This window comes from Entelurus aequoreus, linkage group LG28 (genome assembly GCF_033978785.1).
Source record: "Entelurus aequoreus isolate RoL-2023_Sb linkage group LG28, RoL_Eaeq_v1.1, whole genome shotgun sequence".
Classification (NCBI taxonomy): domain Eukaryota; kingdom Metazoa; phylum Chordata; class Actinopteri; order Syngnathiformes; family Syngnathidae; genus Entelurus; species Entelurus aequoreus.
Genome location: NC_084758.1, coordinates 3,798,186 through 3,823,531, shown reverse-complemented (window position 1 = coordinate 3,823,531; position 25,346 = coordinate 3,798,186). Strand labels below are relative to the sequence as shown.

General features: G+C 33.2%; 1 protein-coding gene across 2 annotated transcripts in view; it reads left to right on the top strand.

The window, feature by feature from the left end:
* The window catches only part of slc36a1 (solute carrier family 36 member 1), a 75,218-nt gene that overhangs the window by 4,279 nt on the left and 45,593 nt on the right, over nucleotides 1-25,346 (top strand). Inside the window, exons 2-10 of one of the 2 annotated variants that reach the window (XM_062039628.1) lie at nucleotides 3,171-3,254; nucleotides 6,070-6,124; nucleotides 8,602-8,692; nucleotides 12,358-12,446; nucleotides 15,740-15,829; nucleotides 15,965-16,049; nucleotides 16,228-16,455; nucleotides 21,467-21,565; nucleotides 24,724-24,890. In XM_062039628.1, coding sequence (XP_061895612.1) covers nucleotides 3,221-3,254; nucleotides 6,070-6,124; nucleotides 8,602-8,692; nucleotides 12,358-12,446; nucleotides 15,740-15,829; nucleotides 15,965-16,049; nucleotides 16,228-16,455; nucleotides 21,467-21,565; nucleotides 24,724-24,890 — 938 coding nt within the window. In that variant the 5' untranslated portion in view covers nucleotides 3,171-3,220. Of the gene's footprint in view, nucleotides 1-3,170; nucleotides 3,255-6,009; nucleotides 6,125-8,601; nucleotides 8,693-12,357; nucleotides 12,447-15,739; nucleotides 15,830-15,964; nucleotides 16,050-16,227; nucleotides 16,456-21,466; nucleotides 21,566-24,723; nucleotides 24,891-25,346 lie in introns of both variants that reach the window. The other variant, XM_062039627.1, reaches the window with a different exon arrangement.

The following is a 25,346-nucleotide window of genomic DNA, read 5'->3' as shown; positions in this document are numbered from 1 at the left end:
CCCGAAACCGACCTCGAAGCAATTTTATTTGGTACGTGGTGTCATGATAAGTGTGACCAGCAGATGGCAGTCACACATAAGAGATGCATGTGGACTGCAGGTTGACGCCTGTGCAATAAATGACGGAGCATTACGACTGCGATAGTCAGACGAAAATAACAAGTAACTTTTGGACTGTTGGTAAGCATATTCTTGTCACATTAGAACAACATGCAATAATCTACTTTCCATATTATTTATCTTTACTCAGAGCTTTTGTGTACATCACGCTCATAAGCTGAAGAAGTAACCGATAAAAACTATATAGTGTTTAAAATGTAATCGTACTATATAATAATAGTAAACATTTAAACTTTTACTTCTCATTACTGTAGGCTTGTGTACCATTGTACTGTCATTGGAAGGTGAATAACCATCTCGTTCATCCGTGTTGATAGAATAGAATAGAAAGTACTTTATTGATCCCTAGGGTAAATTCAGCACCACATTTCGCTCACAATAGACAATAAACACTTAGGTATTTTTTGACATTATTATACAGCATTATTCACATGTGAATAACATAAATACAGTTTATTATACAGCATTATTCACATGTGAATAACATAAATACAGTCTATTATACAGCATTATTCACACGTGAACAATACAAATACAGTCTATTGTACAGCATTATTCACATGTCAATGACATAAATACAGTCTATTATACAGCATTATTCACATGTGAATAATATAAATACAGTCAATTATACAGCATTATTCACATGTGAATAGTATAAATACAGTCTATTATACAGCATTATTCACATGTGAATAACATAAATACAGTCTATTATACAGCATTATTCACATGTGAATATCATAAATACAGTCTATTATACGGAATTATTCACATGTGAATAACATAAATACAGTCTATTATACGGAATTATTCACATGTGAATAACATAAATACAGTCTATTATACAGCATTATTCACATGTGAACAATACAAATACAGTCTATTGTACAGCATTATTCACATGTGAATGACATAAATACAGTCTATTATACAGAATTGTTCACATGTGAATAATATAAATACAGTCTATTATACAGAATTATTCACATATGAATAACATAAATACAGTCTATTATACAGCATTGTTCACATGTGAATAACAAAAATACAGTCTATTATACAGCATTATTCACATGTGAATAACATAAATACAGTCTATTATACAGCATTATTCACATGTGAATAATATAAATACAGTCTATTATACAGCATTGTTCACATGTGAATAACAAAAATACAGTCTATTATACAGCATTATTCACATGTGAATATCATAAATACAGTCTATTATACGGAATTATTCACATGTGAATAACATAAATACAGTCTATTGTACAGCATTATTCACATGTGAATAATATAAATACAGTCTATTATACAGCATTATTCACATGTGAATAACATAAATACAGTCTATTATACAGCATTATTCACATGTGAATAACATAAATACAGTCTATTGTACAGCATTATTCACATGTGAATAACATAAATACAGTCTATTGTACAGCATTATTCACATGTGAATAACATAAATACAGTCTATTGTACAGCATTATTCACATGTGAATAATTTAAATACATTATACTGTACATTTAAGTCCAGTCAAAAAGGAACATATGCATTATACAGTCTGATGGCTGTCGGTATGAAGGACAAATATTCATATTGCCCATCTTTTTTACATTACTGGTGCAGAGCATAAGTGTAACAGGTGCACGGGTTCAAACGTCAGTGTCGGTGTCTTGTCACTGCGACAAGTTGCCGAGTTGCACAACACAATGACACTTTGCCCTGTTGACGCTGCCAGTAAGTAGTCACTTTAGAAAGTAGCGTTTTCAAGTACTACAGTACCGAGCTCTCGTCGGCGACTTTGTAAATAAACACGACTGTTCTTCGTTCATCGGCGACTTTGTAAATAAACACGACTGTTCTTCGTTAGACACGCTTTGTTTACATGTCGGATCCTCCCTATTAAGGGCAAGGTCCTCTCAGATTATTTCATTTTAAAGGCTGTCTAAAGTCCAAAGCGTCTTCTGAAAATGGTTGATCTCGACATAGCCTTTGTCCATCTTGCTAGAGATCGAAACCGAAAGTTAACTTGGTTTGTGTGTGTTAGGCACACACACATTCTTGTCCACTCTCACTCTCCGCACCTGGCACACCCTAAGACCATTGCAACTAGAGAGAGTAATATGTATGTAATATGTGTGCAGTAATATATCTGTCCAAACACATGTAAACAGTATCACTTCTGGATGCTGATTGGCCAAACTGTGCATGATAGTTTGGTAACACTTTAGTGCGGGGAACATATTATGTTAATAAACAACTAATTAATGGTGAATATGTTCCCCATACTAAAGTGTTACCGATTTATTTTAGAGTTATTTGGACACTAGGGGAACATATCAGGGTTAGGGTTAGGGTTAGTAATAAGCAATAATTCTGAGGTTATTGAGAGAAGACTCTTAGTTAATGGCTTACTGGCCATGCAGAATAAGGCATGAGTAAGTACTTAATAATGTCTAATTAAGAGCCAATATGTTACTAATTTGCATGTTAGAAAGCAACTCATGAATGGTGAATATGTGTTACTGATAGTTTTTACCTGGGCATACCGTAAACTCCAAACTATAAGCTGATACTTTTTTCCTTCGCTTTGAGCCTGCCGCTCATTAAATGGATTTTTCTTGGCTGACGGCCATTATGCAAATAGTTAAAAAAACAAAACAAAAAAAACAAGCAGAGACACTGAAAAGGTGTGTAATTTACCCCAGAAGGAGTACCATATATCTCCCTTGCCCTATATTCACAATGACCACTATCAAATACCTCAAACAGTTGGATTTTGGTCATTTTGCTCAAGGGCACCATGTCACAACCGGTTCCAATTGCAACAACTTCTGTTTGTTTTGTTGGGGAGGGCGACACGGGTCTTTTTAAACAGCCACCATATATCCCCAAGCCAAGTTGTTGGCTGTGACAAATGTTTATAGAGGCACTTTTTAAGGTGAGTATTGACCAAGCTGAGAAAAGAGATGGCTGACCGTTGTGTCTTCTTGACAACAAAATGTCTTCATCCTCCAAGTCTTGTCTGTTACAGCCCGCCACCTGGACGCTGTCACACCTGTGACTTTGGGACACAACACAGACATGATGTCCTCCAGTGATGACGTTCGAGGGGAAGGTATGGAAACTTCTATGTCGAATAAGTCGGGGTGTGAATCTTTGGCCACCTCCTGATTCGATCCTACTCCGACTCCGGGGTTGACCATTCAATGTAGAAACGATTCTTCATTCAACACGATTCTCGCAATGTATTATCAGGTCTTGTAATTACAATGACACTTTTTCAAAATAGATTAGAAAAAAATCCTTCTTAAAAACGACAACCATGACCCTGATTGCATTCATTCAGTGGTGTCCAATCTCCAGTGTATATATATTTTTAATTTTAGTAAAGCAAATGCCAAAAACAGACCTATTACTTAAAGATATGTTACAAAAGTAAAAATGTAAGAAAAAAGAGCGCAAAGACATATTGCAATGAGAAAAAGCTCATATTTTGGTACTAATACCATCATTTCCGGGCTATATCATCATTCCCCCCCCCCACACCCACCCCACCCTCTAGGGGAGACCAGATGCAATGGACATCGAGTGGGTCTAGTATAATATTGTGAAAGTCCAGTCCATAGTGGATCCAACAAAATAGTGTGAGAGTCCAGTCTATAGTGGATCTAACATAATAGTGTGAGAGTCCAGTCCATAGTGGATCTAACATAATATTGTGAAAGTCCAGTCCATAGTGGATCCAACAAAATAGTGTGAGAGTCCAGTCAATAGTGGATCTAACATAATAGTGTGAGAGTCCAGTCCATAGTGGATCTAACATAATATTGTGAAAGTCCAGTCCATAGTGGATCCAACATAATAGTGTGAGAGTCCAGTCTATAGTGGATCTAACATAATAGTGTGAGAGTCCAGTCCATAGTGGATCTAACATAATAGTGTGAGAGTCCAGTCCATAGTGGATCTAACATAATAGTGTGAGAGTCCAGTCCATAGTGGATCTAACATAATAGTGAGAGTCCAGTCCATAGTGGATCTAACATAATAGTGAGAGTCCAGTCCATAGTGGATCTAACATAATAGTGTGAGAGTCCAGTCCATAGTGGATCTAACATAATAGTGTGAGAGTCCAGTCCGTAGTGGATCTAACATAATAGTGTGAGAGTCCAGTCCATAGTGGATCTAACATAATAGTGTGAGAGTCCAGTCCATAGTGGATCTAACATAATAGTGTGAGAGTCCAGTCCATAGTGGATCTAACATAATAGTGTGAGAGTCCAGTCCATAGTGGATCTAACATAATAGTGTGAGAGTCCAGTCCATAGTGGATCTAACATAATAGTGAGAGTCCAGTCCATAGTGGATCTAACATAATAGTGTGAGAGTCCAGTCCATAGTGGATCTAACATAATAGTGTGAGAGTCCAGTCCATAGTGGATCTAACATAATAGTGTGAGAGTCCAGTCCATAGTGGATCTAACATAATAGTGAGAGTCCAGTCCATAGTGGATCTAACATAATAGTGTGAGAGTCCAGTCCATAGTGGATCTAACATAATAGTGTGAGAGTCCAGTCCATAGTGGATCTAACATAATAGTGAGAGTCCAGTCCATAGTGGATCTAACATAATAGTGAGAGTCCAGTCCATAGTGGATCTAACATAATAGTGAGAGTCCAGTCCATAGTGGATCTAACATAATAGTGAGAGTCCAGTCCATAGTGGATCTAACATAATAGTGAGAGTCCAGTCCATAGTGGATCTAACATAATAGTGTGAGAGTCCAGTCCATAGTGGATCTAACATAATAGTGAGAGTCCAGTCCATAGTGGATCTAACATAATAGTATGAGAGTCCAGTCCATAGTGGATCTAACATAATAGTGAGAGTCCAGTCCATAGTGGATCTAACATAATAGTGAGAGTCCAGTCCATAGTGGATCTAACATAATAGTATGAGAGTCCAGTCCATAGTGGATCTAACATAACAGTGAGAGTCCAGTCCATAGTGGATCTAACATAATAGTGAGAGTCCAGTCCATAGTGGATCTAACATAATAGTGAGAGTCCAGTCCATAGTGGATCTAACATAATAGTGAGAGTCCAGTCCATAGTGGATCTAACATAATAGTGTGAGAGTCCAGTCCATAGTGGATCTAACATAATAGTGAGAGTCCAGTCCATAGTGGATCTAACATAATAGTGAGAGTCCAGTCCATAGTGGATCTAACATAATAGTGTGAGAGTCCAGTCCATAGTGGATCTAACATAATAGTGAGAGTCCAGTCCATAGTGGATCTAACATAATAGTGAGAGTCCAGTCCATAGTGGATCTAACATAATAGTGTGAGAGTCCAGTCCATAGCGGGGCCAGCCGGAGACCAAAAGAGTCAAAATAACTGTGTGTCAAGCAAGTCGTCAGCAGTCAAATAGTTCATGCTGGTTTAGTTTCCTTGCTCCAAGTCGCTAGTGTCAGTGTCTTGCTAGGTCCAAGAGTAAGAGGAACACTGGTCATGCTTCTGTCAGGACCTGGCTGGGCCACAGTTTCACTTCAGCTGTTACGTCTTCACACCACGAGCGCACATTTCAACCGCCGGTGTCCAAAAAAAATGTGCAGTCAACTCATCTCATTCTCACCACTTCCTGTGACGCCTGCAGTCACGTCTTTGTGGTCAGGCGGTGACTGGTCCAGAAACACATCCATCAGCAAAACAGTTTTTCATTTGTGCTACCATGATCGAAGCTTTTGATTGTAGTAACTTGAGCAGGAGATGTTTTGAACCAATCCAAGTCAATCGAACTAAAACAAGGAAGTCGTTCTTTAGTGGAGGCAGCATGTCCTGATGAGGTTTGTCCTCTCACCTCCTCCGCAGGATCTTTGTTTTCTGATCAGAACCCGTCCGAACTGGATGCTCTGTGTCCCTCCCCTCCAGGACCATCCAGACCACAGCGAGACTACGAGAGGATTGGAACACGGACCGGAACCTCGTACGTATCGGAACATAAAGTCATGTGTTGAAAGAAGGACTCGGCGATATGGCCGACACAAGTGTTTGATATCGGTCGAGAGCGATAAGTATTCATATTTTTATGACTTATAGAAAATTAAGAAGCAGGAGAAAACTATATATATATATATATATAAACATTTTTATTTCAAATACTGTTTATAATCCCTCAGCTATCAAGGCAGAAAGGAAACGTCAACACAAACATGGAAAACACGCAAACAATGTCAACAAATGTGGAAAATCACAATTAGCTCTTAAAAACTAGGGATATGTAACAAAATGCTTCATAAAGTGTAAGAAAATAGTGCAAAGTGTGAGAATGTAAACATAGAGAAACTGAGAAGAACTATTTTCTGCAGGTTTAGTGCTAGGAAATAACGGCTGTGTAACATTAATTTGCCCTGCTATTCCTATTTAACTATGGAAATGATTTTTTGTTATGCAGTAATTATTTAAATATTATTATATCGGTTGATATCGATAATTATTTAAATGTTTTGACCTACGGAAAATGAGGATCAGGAAAAAAATATTTGATTTAAAATGTAACTTCCTCTGATTGTAATCCCTAACGTCAACACAAGCATGGAAAGCACACAATAATAATAATCCGAATAAGCTCTTAAAAACTAGGGATATGTAATAAAATGCTTCATAAAGTGTAAATAAATAGTGCAAAGTGTGAGAATGTAAACATAGAGAAACTTGAGAAGAGTGGAAGCAATGTCAACAAGAGTGGAAAATCACAATAAGCTCTTAAAAACTAGGGATATGTAATAAAATGCTTCATAAAGTGTAAGAAAACAGTGCAAAGTATGAAAATGTAAACATAGAGAAATTTGAGAAGAACTATTTTCTGCATGTTTAGTGCTAGGAAATAACAGCTGAGTAACATTAATTTGCCCTGATATTCTTATTTAACTATGGAAAGGAATGTTTTTTATGCAGTATTTATTTAAATCTTATGATTATATCGGTCAATATCGATAATTATTGAAATGTTTTGACCCATGGAAAATAAGGAGCAGGAATTTTTTTATTTTTTTTTCAAATGTAACCTTCCTCTGATTGTAATCCCTCAGCTATCAAAGCAGAAAGGAAACGTCAACACAAACATGGAAAACACTCAAACAATGTCAACAAGAGTGGAAAATCACAATAAGCTCTTAAAAACAAGAGATATGTAATAAAATGCTTCATAAAGTGTAATACATAGTGCAAAGTGTGAGAATGTAAACATAGAGAAACTTGAGAAGATTATTTGAGAAGATTATTTATTTATTTATTATTTATAAGAACTATTTTCTGCAGGTTTAGTGCTAGGAAATAACGGCTGTGTAACATTAATTTGCCCTGATATTCTTATTTAACTATGGAAAGGAGTTTTTGTTATGCAGTGGTTATTTAAATATTATTATATCGGTTGATATCGATACTTATTGAAATGTTTTGACCTATGGAAAATAAATAGCAGGGAAAAAAATATATTTTATTTGAAATGTAACTTCCTCTGATTGTAATCCCTCAACTATCAAGGCAGAATGGAAATGTCTACAAAATAGTTGAATAGTTAAAAATAAGACCTTAAAAATAAGGAACATGTAAGAAATGCTTCATAAAGTGTAAGAAAATAGTGCAAAGTGTGAAAATGTAAGCAAAGAAAAACCTGAGAAGAACTATTTTCTGCAGGTTTAGTGCTAGGAAATAATGGCTGTGTAACATTAATTTGCCCTGCTATTCTTATTTAACTATGGAAAGGAATTTTTGCAATGCAGTATTTATTTTATTGTTATAATTACATTGGTCGATATCTATAATTATTGAAATGTTTTGACCAATGGAAAATAAGGAGCAGGAAAAAAAGGTTTTATTTGAAATGTAACTTCCTCTGATTGTAATCCCTTAGCTATCAAGGCAGAAAGGAAATATCAACACAAGCATGGAAAACACTTAAACAATGTCCAAAAAATTGGAAATATGTAAGAAATGCTTCATAAAGTGTAAGAAAATAGTGCAAAGTGTGAGAATGTAAACAGAGAAAACTGAGAAGAACTATTTTCTGCAGGTTTAGTGCTAGGAAATAACGGCTGTGTAACATTAATTTGCCCTGTTACTCCTATTTAACTATGGAAAGGATTTTTTGTTATGCAGTAATTATTTAAATATTATTATATCGGTTGATATCGATAATTATTGAAATGTTTTGACCTATGGAAAATAAGCAGCAGGAAAAAAGATTTTATTTGAAATGTAACTTCCTCTGATTGTAATCCCTCAGCAATCAATGCAGAATGGAAATGTCAACAAAATAGTCAAATCACAATCACATTGAACACTTAAAAATAAGCCCTTAAAAATAAGGAACATGTAAGAAATGCTCCATAAAGTGTAAGAAAATAGTGCAAAGTGTGAAAATGTAAACTTAGAGAAATCTAAGACTGACTTTGTCCGCAGTTTTGGCCAGACTCTGATCCACCTGCTGAAGGGGAACATCGGCACAGGCCTGCTGGGGCTGCCCTTGGCTGTCAAGAATGCAGGACTTGTGGTGAGCATGCAGACTTCATCCTTTCATTGGCTCACATGAACACATGAACTCACCAGGTGAAGGGCAGACAAAGCAGGAATTAGCGTGTCACCTCATTTGTGATCTACGGATGGCATACATCTACATCTACATCTGCATCTACATCTGCATCTACATCTACATCTACATCTACATCTGCATCTACATCTACATCTACATTAACATTAACATCTACATTTACATCTACATTTACATCTACATCAACATCTACATCTGCATCTACATTAACATCTACATTTACATCTACATTTACATCTACATTTACATCTACATCAACATCTACATCTGCATCTACATTAACATCTACATTTACATCTACATTTACATCTACATTTACATCTACATCAACATCTACATCTGCATCTACATTTACATCTACATCAACATCTACATCTACTGTACATCTACATTAACATCTACATTTACATATACAGTACATCTACATCTACATCTGCATCTACATTAACACCTACATCTACATCTACATTTGCATCTATATCTACATTAACATCTACATATACATATACATCTGCATCTACATCTATATCTACATCCACATCCAATATCACTACTACTACAATACTTGTACAACATCACTACTACTATATTATTTACAATACTTCTACACCATCACTACTACTACATTACTTACAATACTTGTACAACATCACTACTACTACATTACTTACAATACTTGTACAACATCACTACTACTACATTACTTACAATACTTCTACACCATCACTACTACTACATTACTTACAATACTTGTACAACATCACTACTACTACATTACTTACAATACTTGTACAACATCACTACTACTACATTACTTACAATACTTGTACAACATCACTACTACTACATTACTTACAATACTTGTACAACATCACTACTACTACATTACTTACAATACTTGTACAACATCACTATTATATTACTTACAATACGTGTACAACATTACTACTACTACATTACTTGCAATACTTGTACAACATCACTACTACTACATTACTTACAATACTTGTACAACATCACTATTATATTACTTACAATATGTGTACAACATTACTACTACTACATTACTTACAATACTTGTACAACATCACTACTACTACATTACTTGCAATACTTGTACAACATCACTACTACTACATTACTTACAATACTTGTACAACATCACTACTACTACATTACTTACAATACTTGTACAACATCACTATTATATTACTTACAATACGTGTACAACATTACTACTACTACATTACTTGCAATACTTGTACAACATCACTACTACTACATTACTTACAATATGTGTACAATATCACTACTACTACATTACTTGCAATACTTGTACAACATCACTACTATTATATTACTTACAATACTTGTACAACATCACTACTACTACATTACTTACAATATGTGTACAATATCACTACTACTACATTACTTGCAATACTTGTACAACATCACTACTACTACATTACTTACAATACTTGTACAACATCACTACTACTACATTACTTACAATACTTGTACAACATCACTATTATATTACTTACAATACGTGTACAACATTACTACTACTACATTACTTGCAATACTTGTACAACATCACTACTACTACATTACTTACAATACTTGTACAACATCACTATTATATTACTTACAATATGTGTACAACATTACTACTACTACATTACTTACAATACTTGTACAACATCACTACTACTACATTACTTGCAATACTTGTACAACATCACTACTACTACATTACTTACAATACTTGTACAACATCACTACTACTACATTACTTACAATACTTGTACAACATCACTATTATATTACTTACAATACGTGTACAACATTACTACTACTACATTACTTGCAATACTTGTACAACATCACTACTACTACATTACTTACAATATGTGTACAATATCACTACTACTACATTACTTGCAATACTTGTACAACATCACTACTATTATATTACTTACAATACTTGTACAACATCACTACTACTACATTACTTACAATATGTGTACAATATCACTACTACTACATTACTTGCAATACTTGTACAACATCACTACTACTACATTACTTACAATACTTGTACAACATCACTACTACTACATTACTTACAATACTTGTACAACATCACTATTATATTACTTACAATACGTGTACAACATTACTACTACTACATTACTTGCAATACTTGTACAACATCACTACTACTACATTACTTACAATACTTGTACAACATCACTATTATATTACTTACAATATGTGTACAACATTACTACTACTACATTACTTACAATACTTGTACAACATCACTACTACTACATTACTTGCAATACTTGTACAACATCACTACTACTACATTACTTACAATACTTGTACAACATCACTACTACTACATTACTTACAATACTTGTACAACATCACTATTATATTACTTACAATACGTGTACAACATTACTACTACTACATTACTTGCAATACTTGTACAACATCACTACTACTACATTACTTACAATATGTGTACAATATCACTACTACTACATTACTTGCAATACTTGTACAACATCACTACTATTATATTACTTACAATACTTGTACAACATCACTACTACTACATTACTTACAATATGTGTACAATATCACTACTACTACATTACTTGCAATACTTGTACAACATCACTACTACTACATTACTTACAATACTTGTACAACATCACTACTACTACATTACTTACAATACTTGTACAACATCACTATTATATTACTTAAAATATGTGTACAACATCACTACTACTACATTACTTACAATACTTGTACAACATCACTACTATTATATTACTTACAATACTTGTACAACATCACTATTATATTACTTAAAATATGTGTACAACATCACTACTACTACATTACTTACAATACTTGTACAACATCACTATTATATTACTTAAAATATGTGTACAACATCACTACTACTACATTACTTACAATACTTGTACAACATCACTACTACTACATTACTTACAATACTTGTACAACATCACTATTATATTACTTAAAATATGTGTACAACATCACTACTACTACATTACTTACAATACTTGTACAACATCACTACTATTATATTACTTACAATACTTGTACAACATCACTACTATTATATTACTTACAATACTTGTACAATATCACTACTATTATATTACTTACAATACTTGTGCAACCTCACTACTATTATATTACTTACAATACGTGTACAATACCACTAGTACTACATTATTGACAATACTTGTACTGGTGGTACTTACAGAATTTGGTTAGTAAATTTTGTTGTGGTGGGCCGCCACAAATAAATGAATGTATAGGAAATAATAAGTGTTATATAAGAAATTAAATTGAAAAAATACATTAAATTTACAGCCTTTAAAAAAAAAAAAAAAAAAAAAAAATTAAAAATATATTTAAAAAAAAATATATTTATATTTTTTTACGGTCTTCAGCAGAAAAGTGTAATGGTATGTGAATGATCTGTGATGACATGATTATAACATGGTAATAAAGCGTGAGAGTGTGTGTGTGTGTGTGTGTGTGTGCAGCTGGGACCTGTCAGCCTGCTGTGCATGGGTGTCATCGCCGTGCACTGCATGAGGGTGCTGGTAGACTGCTCACACCATCTCAGTGCCAAGTAAGACCTCACACTAATTTGCTTCTTATCTTGTCTTCCTGTCAGCTGACCGACTCTTCTCACCTCTTTTTTTTTTTTTTTTTTGCACACTGAAATTATGTCGGTGAATTCTTTCGGTTTTAATTTTGTGAACTGAATTTTCATGGGAAAAAAATGTTGGGAGCAAAATGCTTGTGTTGAAAAAGGCAGTTTGTTAAAATGCAATGTTTGAAAATTCAGAGCGTAAAAATTCAGTGTAAAAAAAAAAGTGTATAAACATTCAGTGTAGAAAAATTCAGGGTAAAAACAATCAGAGTAGAAAAATTCAGTGTACAAAAATTTCAGTGCAATAAGATTTAGTGTAAAAATGTTTTACAGAAAAATGCAGTGTAAAAAAAATCAGTGTATAAAAAATTAAGTGTAAAAAAAATCAGTGTAAAGATTGAGTGTAAAAAATCACAGTATAAAAAATTTGTGTACAAAAATTCAGTGCAGAAAAATTCAGTAAAACAATTCTGTGTATAAAATTCAGTGTAAAACAATTTCATTGGAGAAACATTTTGTTTAAGAATAATTCGGTGTCAGACATCAGTATAAAAACTGAGTCTATAAAAATTCAGTGTAAAGAAAGAGTGTATAAAAATTCAGCGCTTATGAAATAAGTGTAAAAAAACCCAGCATAAATTCAGTGTAAAAAAAAAAGGATATAAACATTCAGTGTAGAAAAAATCAGGGTAAAAACAATATGTGTATACAAATTCAGTGTTCAAAAATTTCAGTGCAGAAAGATTTAGTGTAAAAAATGTTTTACTGAAAAATTCAGTGTAATAAAAAAATCAGTGTATAAAAATCAAGTGTAAAAAAAATCAGTGGAAAGATTGAGTGTAAAAAAATCAGTGTATAAAGAATTTGTGTACAAAAATTCAGTGCAGAAAAATTCAGTGTAAAACAATTTCATTGGAGAAACATTTTGTGTAAGAATAATTTGGTGTAAGACATCACGGGGACGGTTGGGAGAGTGGCCGTGCCAGCAATCTGAGGGTTACTGGTTCAATCCCCACCTTCTACCATCCTAGTCACGTCCGTTGTGTCCTTGAGCAAGACACTTCACCCTTGCTCCTGATGGGTCGTGGTTAGCGCCGTGCATGGCAGCTCCCGCCATCAGTGTGTGAATGGGTGAATGTGGAAATAGCGTCAAAGCGCTTTGAGTTCCTTAAAAAAAAAAAGGTGGAAATAAGGATGGCTATACAAGTACAACCCATTTACCATCAGTATAAAAACTGCGTAAAAAATCAGTATATAAAAATACAGTGTATAAACAAATCGGTGTAAAACAATTTCATTGGAGAAAAATTTAGTGTAAGAATAATTAAGTGTAAAAACATCAGTATATAAAAAATCAGTGTAGAAAAATTCAGTTTAAAAACATTTCATTGGAGAAAATTTTTGTGTAAGAATAAGTGTAAAAAAAAATCAGTGTAGAAAAAATTAGTCTATAAAAATTCAGTGTAAAAAAACAGTGTATACAAATGTATTGTACAAAAGTTCAGTGCAGAAAAAATCAGTGTAAAAAAATCAGTGTAAAACAATTTCAGTGCTAAAGTAAAAAAAAGTTTATTTAAATTCAGTGTAAAAAAGTCAGTGTAAAAAAAAATGAGTCTAAGAAAGTTCAGTGCAGAAATATTTGTTGCTTCAAGACTAATTTCCAGTAAATCAAGACTGAATTTTTATACACGGAATATTTATATATTAGAGTTTTTTCCACTGAATTGTTCCACTCTAAATTTCAACAAACATCATTTTTAAACACACACAATCTGTTCACACATTTTTTTTATGCAATTCAATTGTCTGCATAATTTGACGTAAAGAAAAACTCAGTTCACAAACACAAAAAATGTAGTTCCATAAATTCAGTGTAAAAAAAAAAGATATAAACATTCAGTGTAGAAAAATTCAGGGTAAAAGCAATTTGTGTATAAAAATTCAGTGTACAAAAATTTCAGTGCAGAAAGATTTAATGTAAAAAATGTTTTACAGAAAAATTCAGTATAAAAAAAATCAGTGTATAAAAATTAAGTGTAAAAAAAAAAATTAGGGAATAAAAAATTTGTGTAAAACAATTCAGTGTATAAAAATTCAGTGAAGCAATTTACTTGGAGAAACATTTTGTGTAAGAATAATTCGGTGTAAGACATCAGTATAAAAACTGAGACTATAAAAATTCAGTCTAAAAAAAGAGTGTATAAAAATTCAGCGTGTAAAAAGTAAGTGTAAAAAAAATCAGTATATAAAAATACAGTGTATAAACAAATCAGTGTAAAATAATTTCATTGGAGAAAAATTTAGTGTAAGAATAATTAAGGATAAAAACATCAGTATGTAAAAATTCAGTGTAAAACAATTTCATTAGAGGAAAAATTAGTGTAAGAATAAGTTAAAAAAAATCAGTGTATAAAAAATGAGTCTATACAAATTCAGTGTAAAAAAAAACAGTGTATAAAAATGTATTGGACAAAAATTCAGTGTGTTAAAAAAAATTCAGTGTAAAACAATTTCAGTGCTAAAGTAAAAACAAGTTTCTTGAAATTCGGTGTAAAAAAAAATCAGTGCAGAAAGATTTAGTGTAAAAAATGTTTTACAGAAAAATTCAGTGTAAAAAAATCAGTATACAAAAATGAAGTGTAAAAAAATCAGTGTAAAGATTGAGTGTAAAAAAATCAGTGTATAAAAAATGTGTACAAAAATTCAGTGTATAAAAATTCAGTGTAAAACAATTTCATTGGAGAAACATTCAGTGTAAGAATAAGTGTAAAAAAAATCAGTGTATAAAAACACAGGGTAAAAAACTGTGTATAAAAATGTATTGTACAAAAATTGAGCACAGAAAAAAATCAAGTGTATAAAAAATCAATGTAAAACAATTCAGTGTAAAATAACAAAGTTTATTGAAATTCAGTGTAAAAATTTTAGTGTAAAAAAACAAAGTTTATTGAAATTCAGTGTAAAAAAAATTAGTCTAAGAAAGTTCAGTGCAGAAATATTTGTTGCTTCAAAACTCAATTCCAGTAAATCAAGACTGAATTTTTATACACTGAACTTTTACACATTGACTTTTTTCCACTGAATATCATTTTTAAACACACACCTTCTGTTCACACATTTTTTTATTCAATTCAATTTTCTGCATAATTTGACGTAAAGAAAAACTCAGTTCACATACTCAAAACATTTAGTTCAATAAATTCAGTGTCAAAAAAAAAAAAAGAAGCTTTTAGTCACAAATGAACCCCCGACTAAATGACCTGTTGCAGGATGAACAGACAATCTCTGAGCTACGGGGAGGCGGTCCAGTACGGCATGGAGAATGTGTCCTGGCTCAGGAGGCACTCGCACTGGGGAAAGTAGGAGCCCAGTCTTTCATGCACCTTCTTTGGTTTGCAGCAGCTAAGTGTTAAATGTGTGTGTGTGTGTGTGTGTGTGTGTGTGTGCGTGTGTGTGTGTGTGTGTGTGTGCGTGTGCGCCTCTCTCGCTCTTAGACGGACCGTCAACTTGTTCCTCATCATCACCCAGCTGGGCTTCTGCTGCGTCTACTTTGTCTTCCTTAGTGACAACGTCAAGCAGGTGAGGATGGTTTATAAATAAAATAGTAGCAAACATTGCAGTACACAATATGACCACTAGAGGGAGACGTCTCTCTACTTTCCAGCTGAGTTGCAACCTTCATCTCCTCACATTGTGCATGTTTGTTTGGTACTGAGAAGAAAAGTCGTAAATCATCACAATAACATTCTGTGGCCAGGTGGTGGAAGCAGCCAACGCCACCACCTTCAGCTGCCAGATCAACAACACCAACCAGACCCAGGTGCTGGTCCCCAGCTTCGACTCCCGCCTCTACATGCTGTGTTTCCTGCCCGCCTTCATCCTGCTGGTCTTCACCCCCAACCTGAAGTACCTGGCGCCCCTCTCTCTCATCGCCAACCTGGTCATGGCGGCCAGTCTGGTCCTCATCTACTTCTACTCCATCATGGTAAGTACCTCCTGTATGCTTCTTGTCTTCTACGCCCTCACACCATCATGGTAAGTACCTCCTGCATGCTTCTTGTCTTCTACGCCCTCACACCATCATGGGCCCTTTGAGACACTTGTGATTTAGGGCTATATAAATAAACATTGATTGATGGTAAGTACCTCCTGCATGCTTCTTGTCTTCTACGCCCTCACACCGGGGACAGGTTGCAGGTCACAGATCATACTTTGAATGCCGGGGTGTCCAAAGCTGAATTGTTTTACAATTAATTATTTAACACTGAATTGCTTTACACAGATTTTCTTTTTACACTGAATTTTTATACACTGAATTGCTGTACACATAATTTTTTTTATATATATTTTTTTTTACACTGAATATTTTTGCACTGATTTTTTTTTTAACTGCATTTTTTACACTGATTCTCTTTTTATACTGATTTTCTTTTTATACTGATTTAATTTTTACATTTAATTTTTTTACACTGAATTGTTTTACACTTAATTTTTTTTAAACAAATTTTTTTTACACTGATTTTTATACACTGAATTTATTTACACTGATTTTCTTTTTACACTGAATTTTTATACACTGAATTGCTGTACACATACATTTTTTTACACATCATTTTTTTTACAGATTTTTTTTACACTCAATTTTTATACACTGATATATACTACACTGATTTTTTTTTTACACTTAATTTTTATGCACTGATTTTCTTTTGCACTGCATTTTTTACACTGATTTTCTTTTTATACTGATTTGTTTTTTACACAGATTTTATTTTATTTTTTACATTTAATTTTTTTTACGCTGATTTTGTTTTTACACTGAATTTTTTTTACACTAAATCTTTGTACATTGAATATTTGTACACTAATTTTTTTTTTACACTTAATTTTTATACACTGATTTTCTTTTGCACTGCATTTTTTACACTGATTTTCTTTTTATACTGATTTGTTTTTTACACAGATTTTATTTAATTTTTTACATTTGATTTTTTTACGCTGATTTTGTTTTTACACTGAATTTTTTTTACACTAAATCTTTGTACATTGAATATTTGTACACTAATTTTTTTTTTACACTTAATTTTTATACACTGATTTTCTTTTGCACTGCATTTTTTACACTGATTTTCTTTTTACACTGATTTATTTTTTAAACTGTTTTTTTTACACTGAATTGTTTTACACTGGTTATTATTTTTTATTTTTTTTACATAGAATTTTTTTTACATAGAATTTTTTTTACGCTGATTTTGTTTTTACACAACAATTTTTTATATTTGTACACTGATATTTTTTATACACTGATTTTCTTTTGCACTGCATTTTTTACACTGGTTTTCTTTTTATACTGATTTATTTTTTAAACTGAATTTTTTTACACCGATTTTTTTACACTGAATTGTTTTACACTTATTTATTTATTTTTTTACATTGAATTTTTTTACGCTGATTTTGTTTTTACACTGAATATTTTTACACTAAATATTTGTTGACAGAATATTTGTACACTGATTTTTTGTTTTTTTTACACAACTCCTGATATATCTACCGATATGAAGTTTTTTTTTTTTTTTTTTTTTTAATGTTTTATCTTCTTTTTGTCAAAGAAAACCCTGTTATTTTATTGTAAAAGCACAAAATATGCAACACTTTCCCCAAAAAAATACGTCAAAGTGCAATATTGGATGTGATGTAATTGTAGTCTTAAATATGTCAATAATTCATAACATTTATTTTGCTTCATTATTATTTTTTCATCAATGAAAGTTTTAAAGAAAAAACATCTGACTAAAATGATCAGGGATCTAAAAGAGCTCCACTTATAAAAGTGTTTATTTTTACTTTTCACGCTTAAATATCTACATCAACTTCTGATATATCTATCGATATGAAGTTGTTTTGTTTTTTTAAATGTTTATGTTTTATCTTCTTTTTGTCAAAGAAAACCCTGTTATTTTATATATGTATGTATGTATATAAGTATACATACAGCAATGTTAATATTTGCTTACATGTCCCTTGGCAAGTTGACCTGCAATAAGGCGCTTTTGGTAGCCATCCACAACATACCAATACTAATACGTGTTTTGATTCGCTCTAATAAAATATTATGGAAAGCAGCGCTAAGATCAAGAAGCAGCAACATGGATGACGCATCAGAATCCATCGTTAGCAATAGATCATTAGTCATTTTTGCGAGGGCTGTCTCCGTAGAGCAGAGGTGTCAAAGTCGTTTTCACTGAGGGCCACATCACAGTCATGTTTGGCCCCAGAGGGCCGCTTCTAACACTGAATACTAATTTTTGTATGCATTTTTAGTAGATTTTAAAAAATAACTAAAATGTAAAAAAAATATGGTAAGTTGCAATAATTTCACCTAAAAATGTAGTGTATATTACTGTAAATGTAGTGTATATTACTATAAATGTAGTGTATATTACTGTAATTGTAGTGTATATTACTGTAAATGTAGTGTATATTACTGTAAATGTAGTGGTTTTTACTGTAATTGTAGTGTATATTACTGTAAATGTAGTGTATGTTACTGTAAATGTAGTGTATATTACTGTAAATGTAGTGTATATTACTGTAAATGTTGTGTATATTACTGTAATTGTAGTGTATATTACTGTAATTGTAGTGTATATTACTGTAAATGTAGTGTATATTACTGTAATTGTAGTGTATATTACTGTAAATGTAGTGTATATTACTGTAAATGTTGTGTATATGACTGTAAATGTTGTGTATATTACTGTAAATGTAGTGTATATTACTGTAAATGGAGAAACAGTACTGCTGTTTTTATGGTAAAAAAAAAAAAAAAGGCAGCTCAGTTGCCAGAATTTTACTGCAAAATTGACATTACTTTTTTTATTTCTAATAAAAAAAACTGCAATTTTACAGTAAAATTTTGGCAACTGAGCTGCCAGTTTTTTTTTTTAGTTTTTTTCTTACCACAATTAAACTGTAGATTTTTCGGTGTATTACTGTAAATGCCAAAACGGCACCACAGTTTGTTACAGTAAAGAAAGTACTGTTTTTTTCATTTCGAGAAAAATGCTGTAAAAACTACAGTAAATTTCAAATTTTTACCATGAAATCTATTGCTACTTTTACATTGCACACTTTGATGGATAACTTGCTTTGAAATCATTATTATTAGTATTTATTTCTATTTAAAAGTGATTTTTGATCATATATTTTTGCACAATTAAACAATATTTAAGTTAACATCATTTGCGATTACATGGAGTACTTTTTTTTTTTTTTCTCCCAATATAGAAAGAAAGAATACATTTAGAGAAAAGCGCTATATAAATATAATTCACTTCACTTCAATTATCACATACGCACGCACAAATACACGTCACAAACACAAACACACACAACATACACACATGTAAAGCGACTTTGGGTACTTAGAAAAGCGCTATATAAATCCCAGGTATTATTATTATTATTATTATATGCAACTATATGGACCAATGATTGCATGGCTGAGTACAGAGGAGCTAGGTGACTAAACACTATCACATCTGCACCAGGATCAGGATTTTTGATCATATAATTTTGCACAATTAAACAATATTTAAGTTAACATAATTTGTGATTACATGGAGTACATATATTTTTTTTCTCCCAATATAGAAAGAAAGAATACATTTAGTAAGAAAAGTTAGAGTACTTTATTGAAACATATTATTTCCAGGCATTCCAGGGCCAAATAAAATGAAGTGGCGGGCCGAATCTGGCCCCCCCCCGGGCCTTGAGTTTGACACCTGTGCCGTGGAGTGATTTGCCCTGAAACCGGATTGAAAGGGTTCACAGAGATTGTTAGACGCTAAGTGTCCATTTAGCTGCTGTGCAACAATCTTTTCGAGGATTTTCGAAATAAAGGGAAGGTGTTTACCATTAAGTCAGGATGGAGGGTAGGTCATTTGAGCAGAGGATGAATACCCGCTTTTTTGAATGCTAGGGGAACAGTGCCAGAGGAAAGTGATAAGTTTATAATATTTAACACTGATGGTCCTAATAATACAAACAGTTCCTTGATAAGTTTCCCAGGAAGTGGGTCAAGTAAACATGTTGTTTGTTTTGTCCCATTTACACATTTTAACAATTCCTCTAATGGTATTTCATCAAAAAGAGAGAGACTATTTTGGAGGGCAATATCCGTCGTATATACAGTCGTATCTGTCTTAATACAACCCAGTTGTAGCTTTGATCTCCTTTCTAATGACTTCAATTTTCTCATTAAAGAAATTCATAAAGTCATCTGCCGAGTGGGCGGAGCTACTGGGAGGAGTCCCTTGTTGGGTTAGCGATGCTACTGAACTGAACAAATATTTAGGAGCGTTTTTGTTGAGGCGGATGAGATTTGAGTAGTATTTAGCTTTTTAGCTAAGGTAATCATGCGTTTAGATCTTTTAAATCCATTCTTTAAATTCAAGTTGTATTTTGCCTCATTCCTGTGAGAATCCTGCGTGTGACCAAAGCATTAAGGAGTGGGACAATGCAGGACCAGCTGCATGTGTGCTCCAACAACCACCAGGTAGCATCTGTTAGGGGATAATGCCGTATAATCTCTTTCTCTTCTGGACTTGACAGGGTGGTGGTGCGTTCTATACCCATACTGTAAGTGGGGGGGTCGTCTCAGGGGGCCGCTAAAAAACATCTGTTTCTCAGCAACCGTATTACACTTTCCCACCACTTGTGGCAGTAGTGAAAATATAATATGCTTGTTGACCTTTGTGTTAGTTGCATTTGTATTTTTGCACCATGACTAGGGAAGGTTGTTTGGATGGTGGCAGCTCTTTGATCGGATTTACTCACATTGTCCAATAGATGTCAGAACATTTGTAGCATTTAAGATTAGTTTGACTGTTCAAGCTTTGGGGGAAAAAAAACGCCCTGACTTTGTCACGTATGCTAACAACGGTTTTTTGGGTTGCACAGGTTCAAGTTTTTGATGGTGTTTTCTCCTTCTCCAGCACATCAAAGACCCCATCAACCTGCCAAGTGTGGGCCGGGCCAAAGACTACCCGCTCTTCTTCGGGACGGCCATCTTCGCCTTTGAAGGGATTGGAGTGGTAAGTCCAGAAGGCGCATGTGAAATTAATGTTTCATATAAGTGGGTAACATGCTTTAAAGCAGGGGTCCAAACTGTTCCCACTGAGGGCCGCTCTATGATCAATTATAGCATGCGGGGGGCCGTTTTCATATTTTTCATTTGCAAAACCAATACAAGATTTCTTGGAAGCATTGGGGCTCCCCTCAATTTGAATCAGTGTTTAAGGTCCCCAGGGACCCAAAAGGGTCTTAGCCATCAAAGTGTTAAAATAAGTTCTATGTTAATGTATTTCTTTCAATGCTTAAATATCTACGCTCCCAGTCTGTGGAACGCTCTCCCTGACCACCTGAGGGCACCACAGACTGTGGATGCGTTTAAAAAGGCTTAAAAACCCTTCTTTTTAAAAAAGACACGCCTCACTCTTTTGTCTTCACCTTCATTGTCCATTCCTTTTTGGTGACTTTATATACTCTGGACCTAGACGTTGAGTCCGCGACATACATGGCGAACAATAACTGATAGTCTGCTTTGCCAGTCCGAAAGCATTCAATGTTTTCCGTAGTCTTCCCTCGACGGCCAGGTAATACAAAGCACACCCTGCCTTTTTTATCACATCCACGGGGGCCCGCATTCTCGTTGTCTCTCCTTCGACAAATGGCCAAAGTTTTTCGCTAAGTGGAATCACAGCTGACCAGGACATTGGAAAGTTCTCTTGCCGTCTGAGAAGTGTTGTATCCCAAATAGCTGCAATTAGGGTTGCAAAGGGGTGGAGATTTACCACGGGAAGTTAAGCTCGGGAAGTTTGGAAATTATGAAAATGTTTTGATCATTCAAAGTTGGTCACCGTCCATCTTATTGTGTAGAATAAGATGAGAAGCTTGTAAAAGACTAATGCAATGCCACACACAGATAGAAATAGTCAGCTAAACAATTGGAGTAGTCTTTAAAAATATTTTACTGATGAACAAATTAATAGAAATAGGCTAGGTGAATAAAATGAACACTCAATCAGCATGCTAAATCAAACTATAAGCTACATTCTTGTATGACAACAGAATGCACTGCACATGTGATGGAGGAATGCACAGTGCAGGGTTGAAATTCTACTGAATTTGCATTAAATCAGGTTGTTTCAGCTAATAATCATGCTGCAAGATCTAGCATGTTGCATTCAATGTTTATTCCCATTCATTTCCCATTCATTCCCATATATTCCCATTAATTCCCATGGAAAGTTTCCACCTTTGAATATTCCCGAAATTTTGCAACCCTAGCTGCAAAGGCTTTCTCTTAAGGTATTCATGTGTGATTTCCACAAGCGTCTGTACATGTAGAAGGAGGAGATGTACATGTAGAAGGAGGAGATGTACATGTAGAAGGAGGAGATGTACATGTAGAAGGAGGAGATGTACATGTAGAAGAAGGAAAAACACGGTAACTCGCCTCCATATTTCCAGTGGTTAGCGTCCAGTTATGAAACCGCTTTGTTATGAAGCACCGCAGTTCGCTCACAATAGACAATAAACACTTCGGTATTTTTTACATGTGAATAATATAAATACAGTCTATTATAGACCATTATTCACATGTGAATAATATAATTACAGTCTATTATACAGCATTATTCACATGTGAATAACATAAATACAGTCTATTATAGAGCATTATTCACATGTGAATAATATAAATACAGTCTATTATACAGCATTATTCACATGTGAATAACATAAATACAGTCTTATTGTACAGCATTATTCACATGTGAATAATATAAATACAGTCTATTATACAGCATTATTCACATGTGAATAATATAAATACAGTCTATTATACAGCATTATTCACATGTGAATAATATAAATACAGTATTATACAGCATTATTCACATGTGAATAACATAAATACAGTCTATTATACAGCATTATTCACATGTGAATAACATAAATACAGTCTTATTGTACAGCATTATTCACATGTGAATAATATAAATACAGTCTATTATACAGCATTATTCACATGTGAATAATATAAATACAGTCTATTATACAGCATTATTCACATGTGAATAATATAAATACAGTCTATTATACAGCATTATTCACATGTGAATAACATAAATACAGTCTATTATACAGCATTATTCACATGTGAATAATATAAATACAGTCTATTATACAGCATTATTCACATGTGAATAACATAAATACAGTCTATTATACAGCATTATTCACATGTGAATAATATAAATACAGTCTATTATACAGCATTATTCACATGTGAATAATATAAATACAGGCTATTATACAACATTATTCACATGTGAATAATATAAATACAGTCTATTATACAGCATTATTCACATGTGAATAATATAAATACAGTCTATTATACAGCATTATTCACATGTGAATAACATAATTACAGTCTATTATACAGCATTATTCACATGTGAATAATATAAATACAGGCTATTATACATCATTATTCACATGTGAATAACATAAATACAGTCTATTATACAGCATTATTCACATGTGAATAATATAAATACAGTATATTATACAGCATTATTCACATGTGAATAATATAAATACAGTCTTATTGTACAGCATTATTCACATGTGAATAATATAAATACAGTATATTATACAGCATTATTCACATGTGAATAATATAAATACAGGCTATTGTACAACATTATTCACATGTGAATAATATAAATACAGTCTATTATACAGCATTATTCACATGTGAATAATATAAATACAGTCTATTATACAGCATTATTCACATGTGAATAATATAAATACAGTCTATTATACAGCATTATTCACATGTGAATAATATAAATACAGTCTATTATACAGCATTATTCACATGTGAATAACATAAATACAGTCTATTATACAGCATTATTCACATGTGAATAACATAAATACAGTCTATAATAATATAACTACAGTCTATAATAATATAAATACAGTCTATGCTATATTGCAACATTACATTACACCTGTTTGCGCTTTTATTCCACTTCCTATGTTTTTTTTGTAACCGTATCTTTAAAATGTGCACACCTCTGGTTCAAAGCCATTCTAGCGTGCTTGGCATGCGTACTGAGGACTCAAACTGGTGAGGTGGTGGCTGCACTCTCATCCTGCTCATGTGCTTTCCCAGGTTCTTCCCTTGGAGAACAACATGCACAAGCCCCAGAGTTTCCCCCTGGTTCTTTACCTGGGAATGGGTATCGTCACCTTCCTCTACATCAGCCTGGGCACCGTCGGGTATTTGTGCTTTGGCGCGGACATCGGCGGCAGTATCACCCTCAACCTGCCCAACTGCTGGTAAGACAATAATAAGTGTCTATATTAGCCTACTATCAAAATGACTTTAAAAGTCTTATATAAGTGTTATAATGAAGACAACCCATTATGTAAGTGTCTATATTAGCCTACTATCAAAATGACTTTAAAATTTAGGGTTAGGGTTAGGGTTGGATCAAACTATAAATTGGTAGTATCAGTATAGGATGAGAACTCGAGTGATTAATTAGATTTTTTTATTTTCTCAGTCTTTTTATTTGTGTTGATGTTCACAAACGCAGGGAATTGGAAACTTTAAAAATGTTTTGCTTTTGTTTAGGTATTGTGTACTATTTGTTTTGATCAAACAATTGAATGTAATAAAAGAGAATCAGGAAGTAGTTTTAATAATGTAAAATGTAGTGTAAATACGTGTGATCAGTATTGGTATCAGTCTCACTCCCGGATGGTCACACATCAAAAGTATCAAGTGGACCA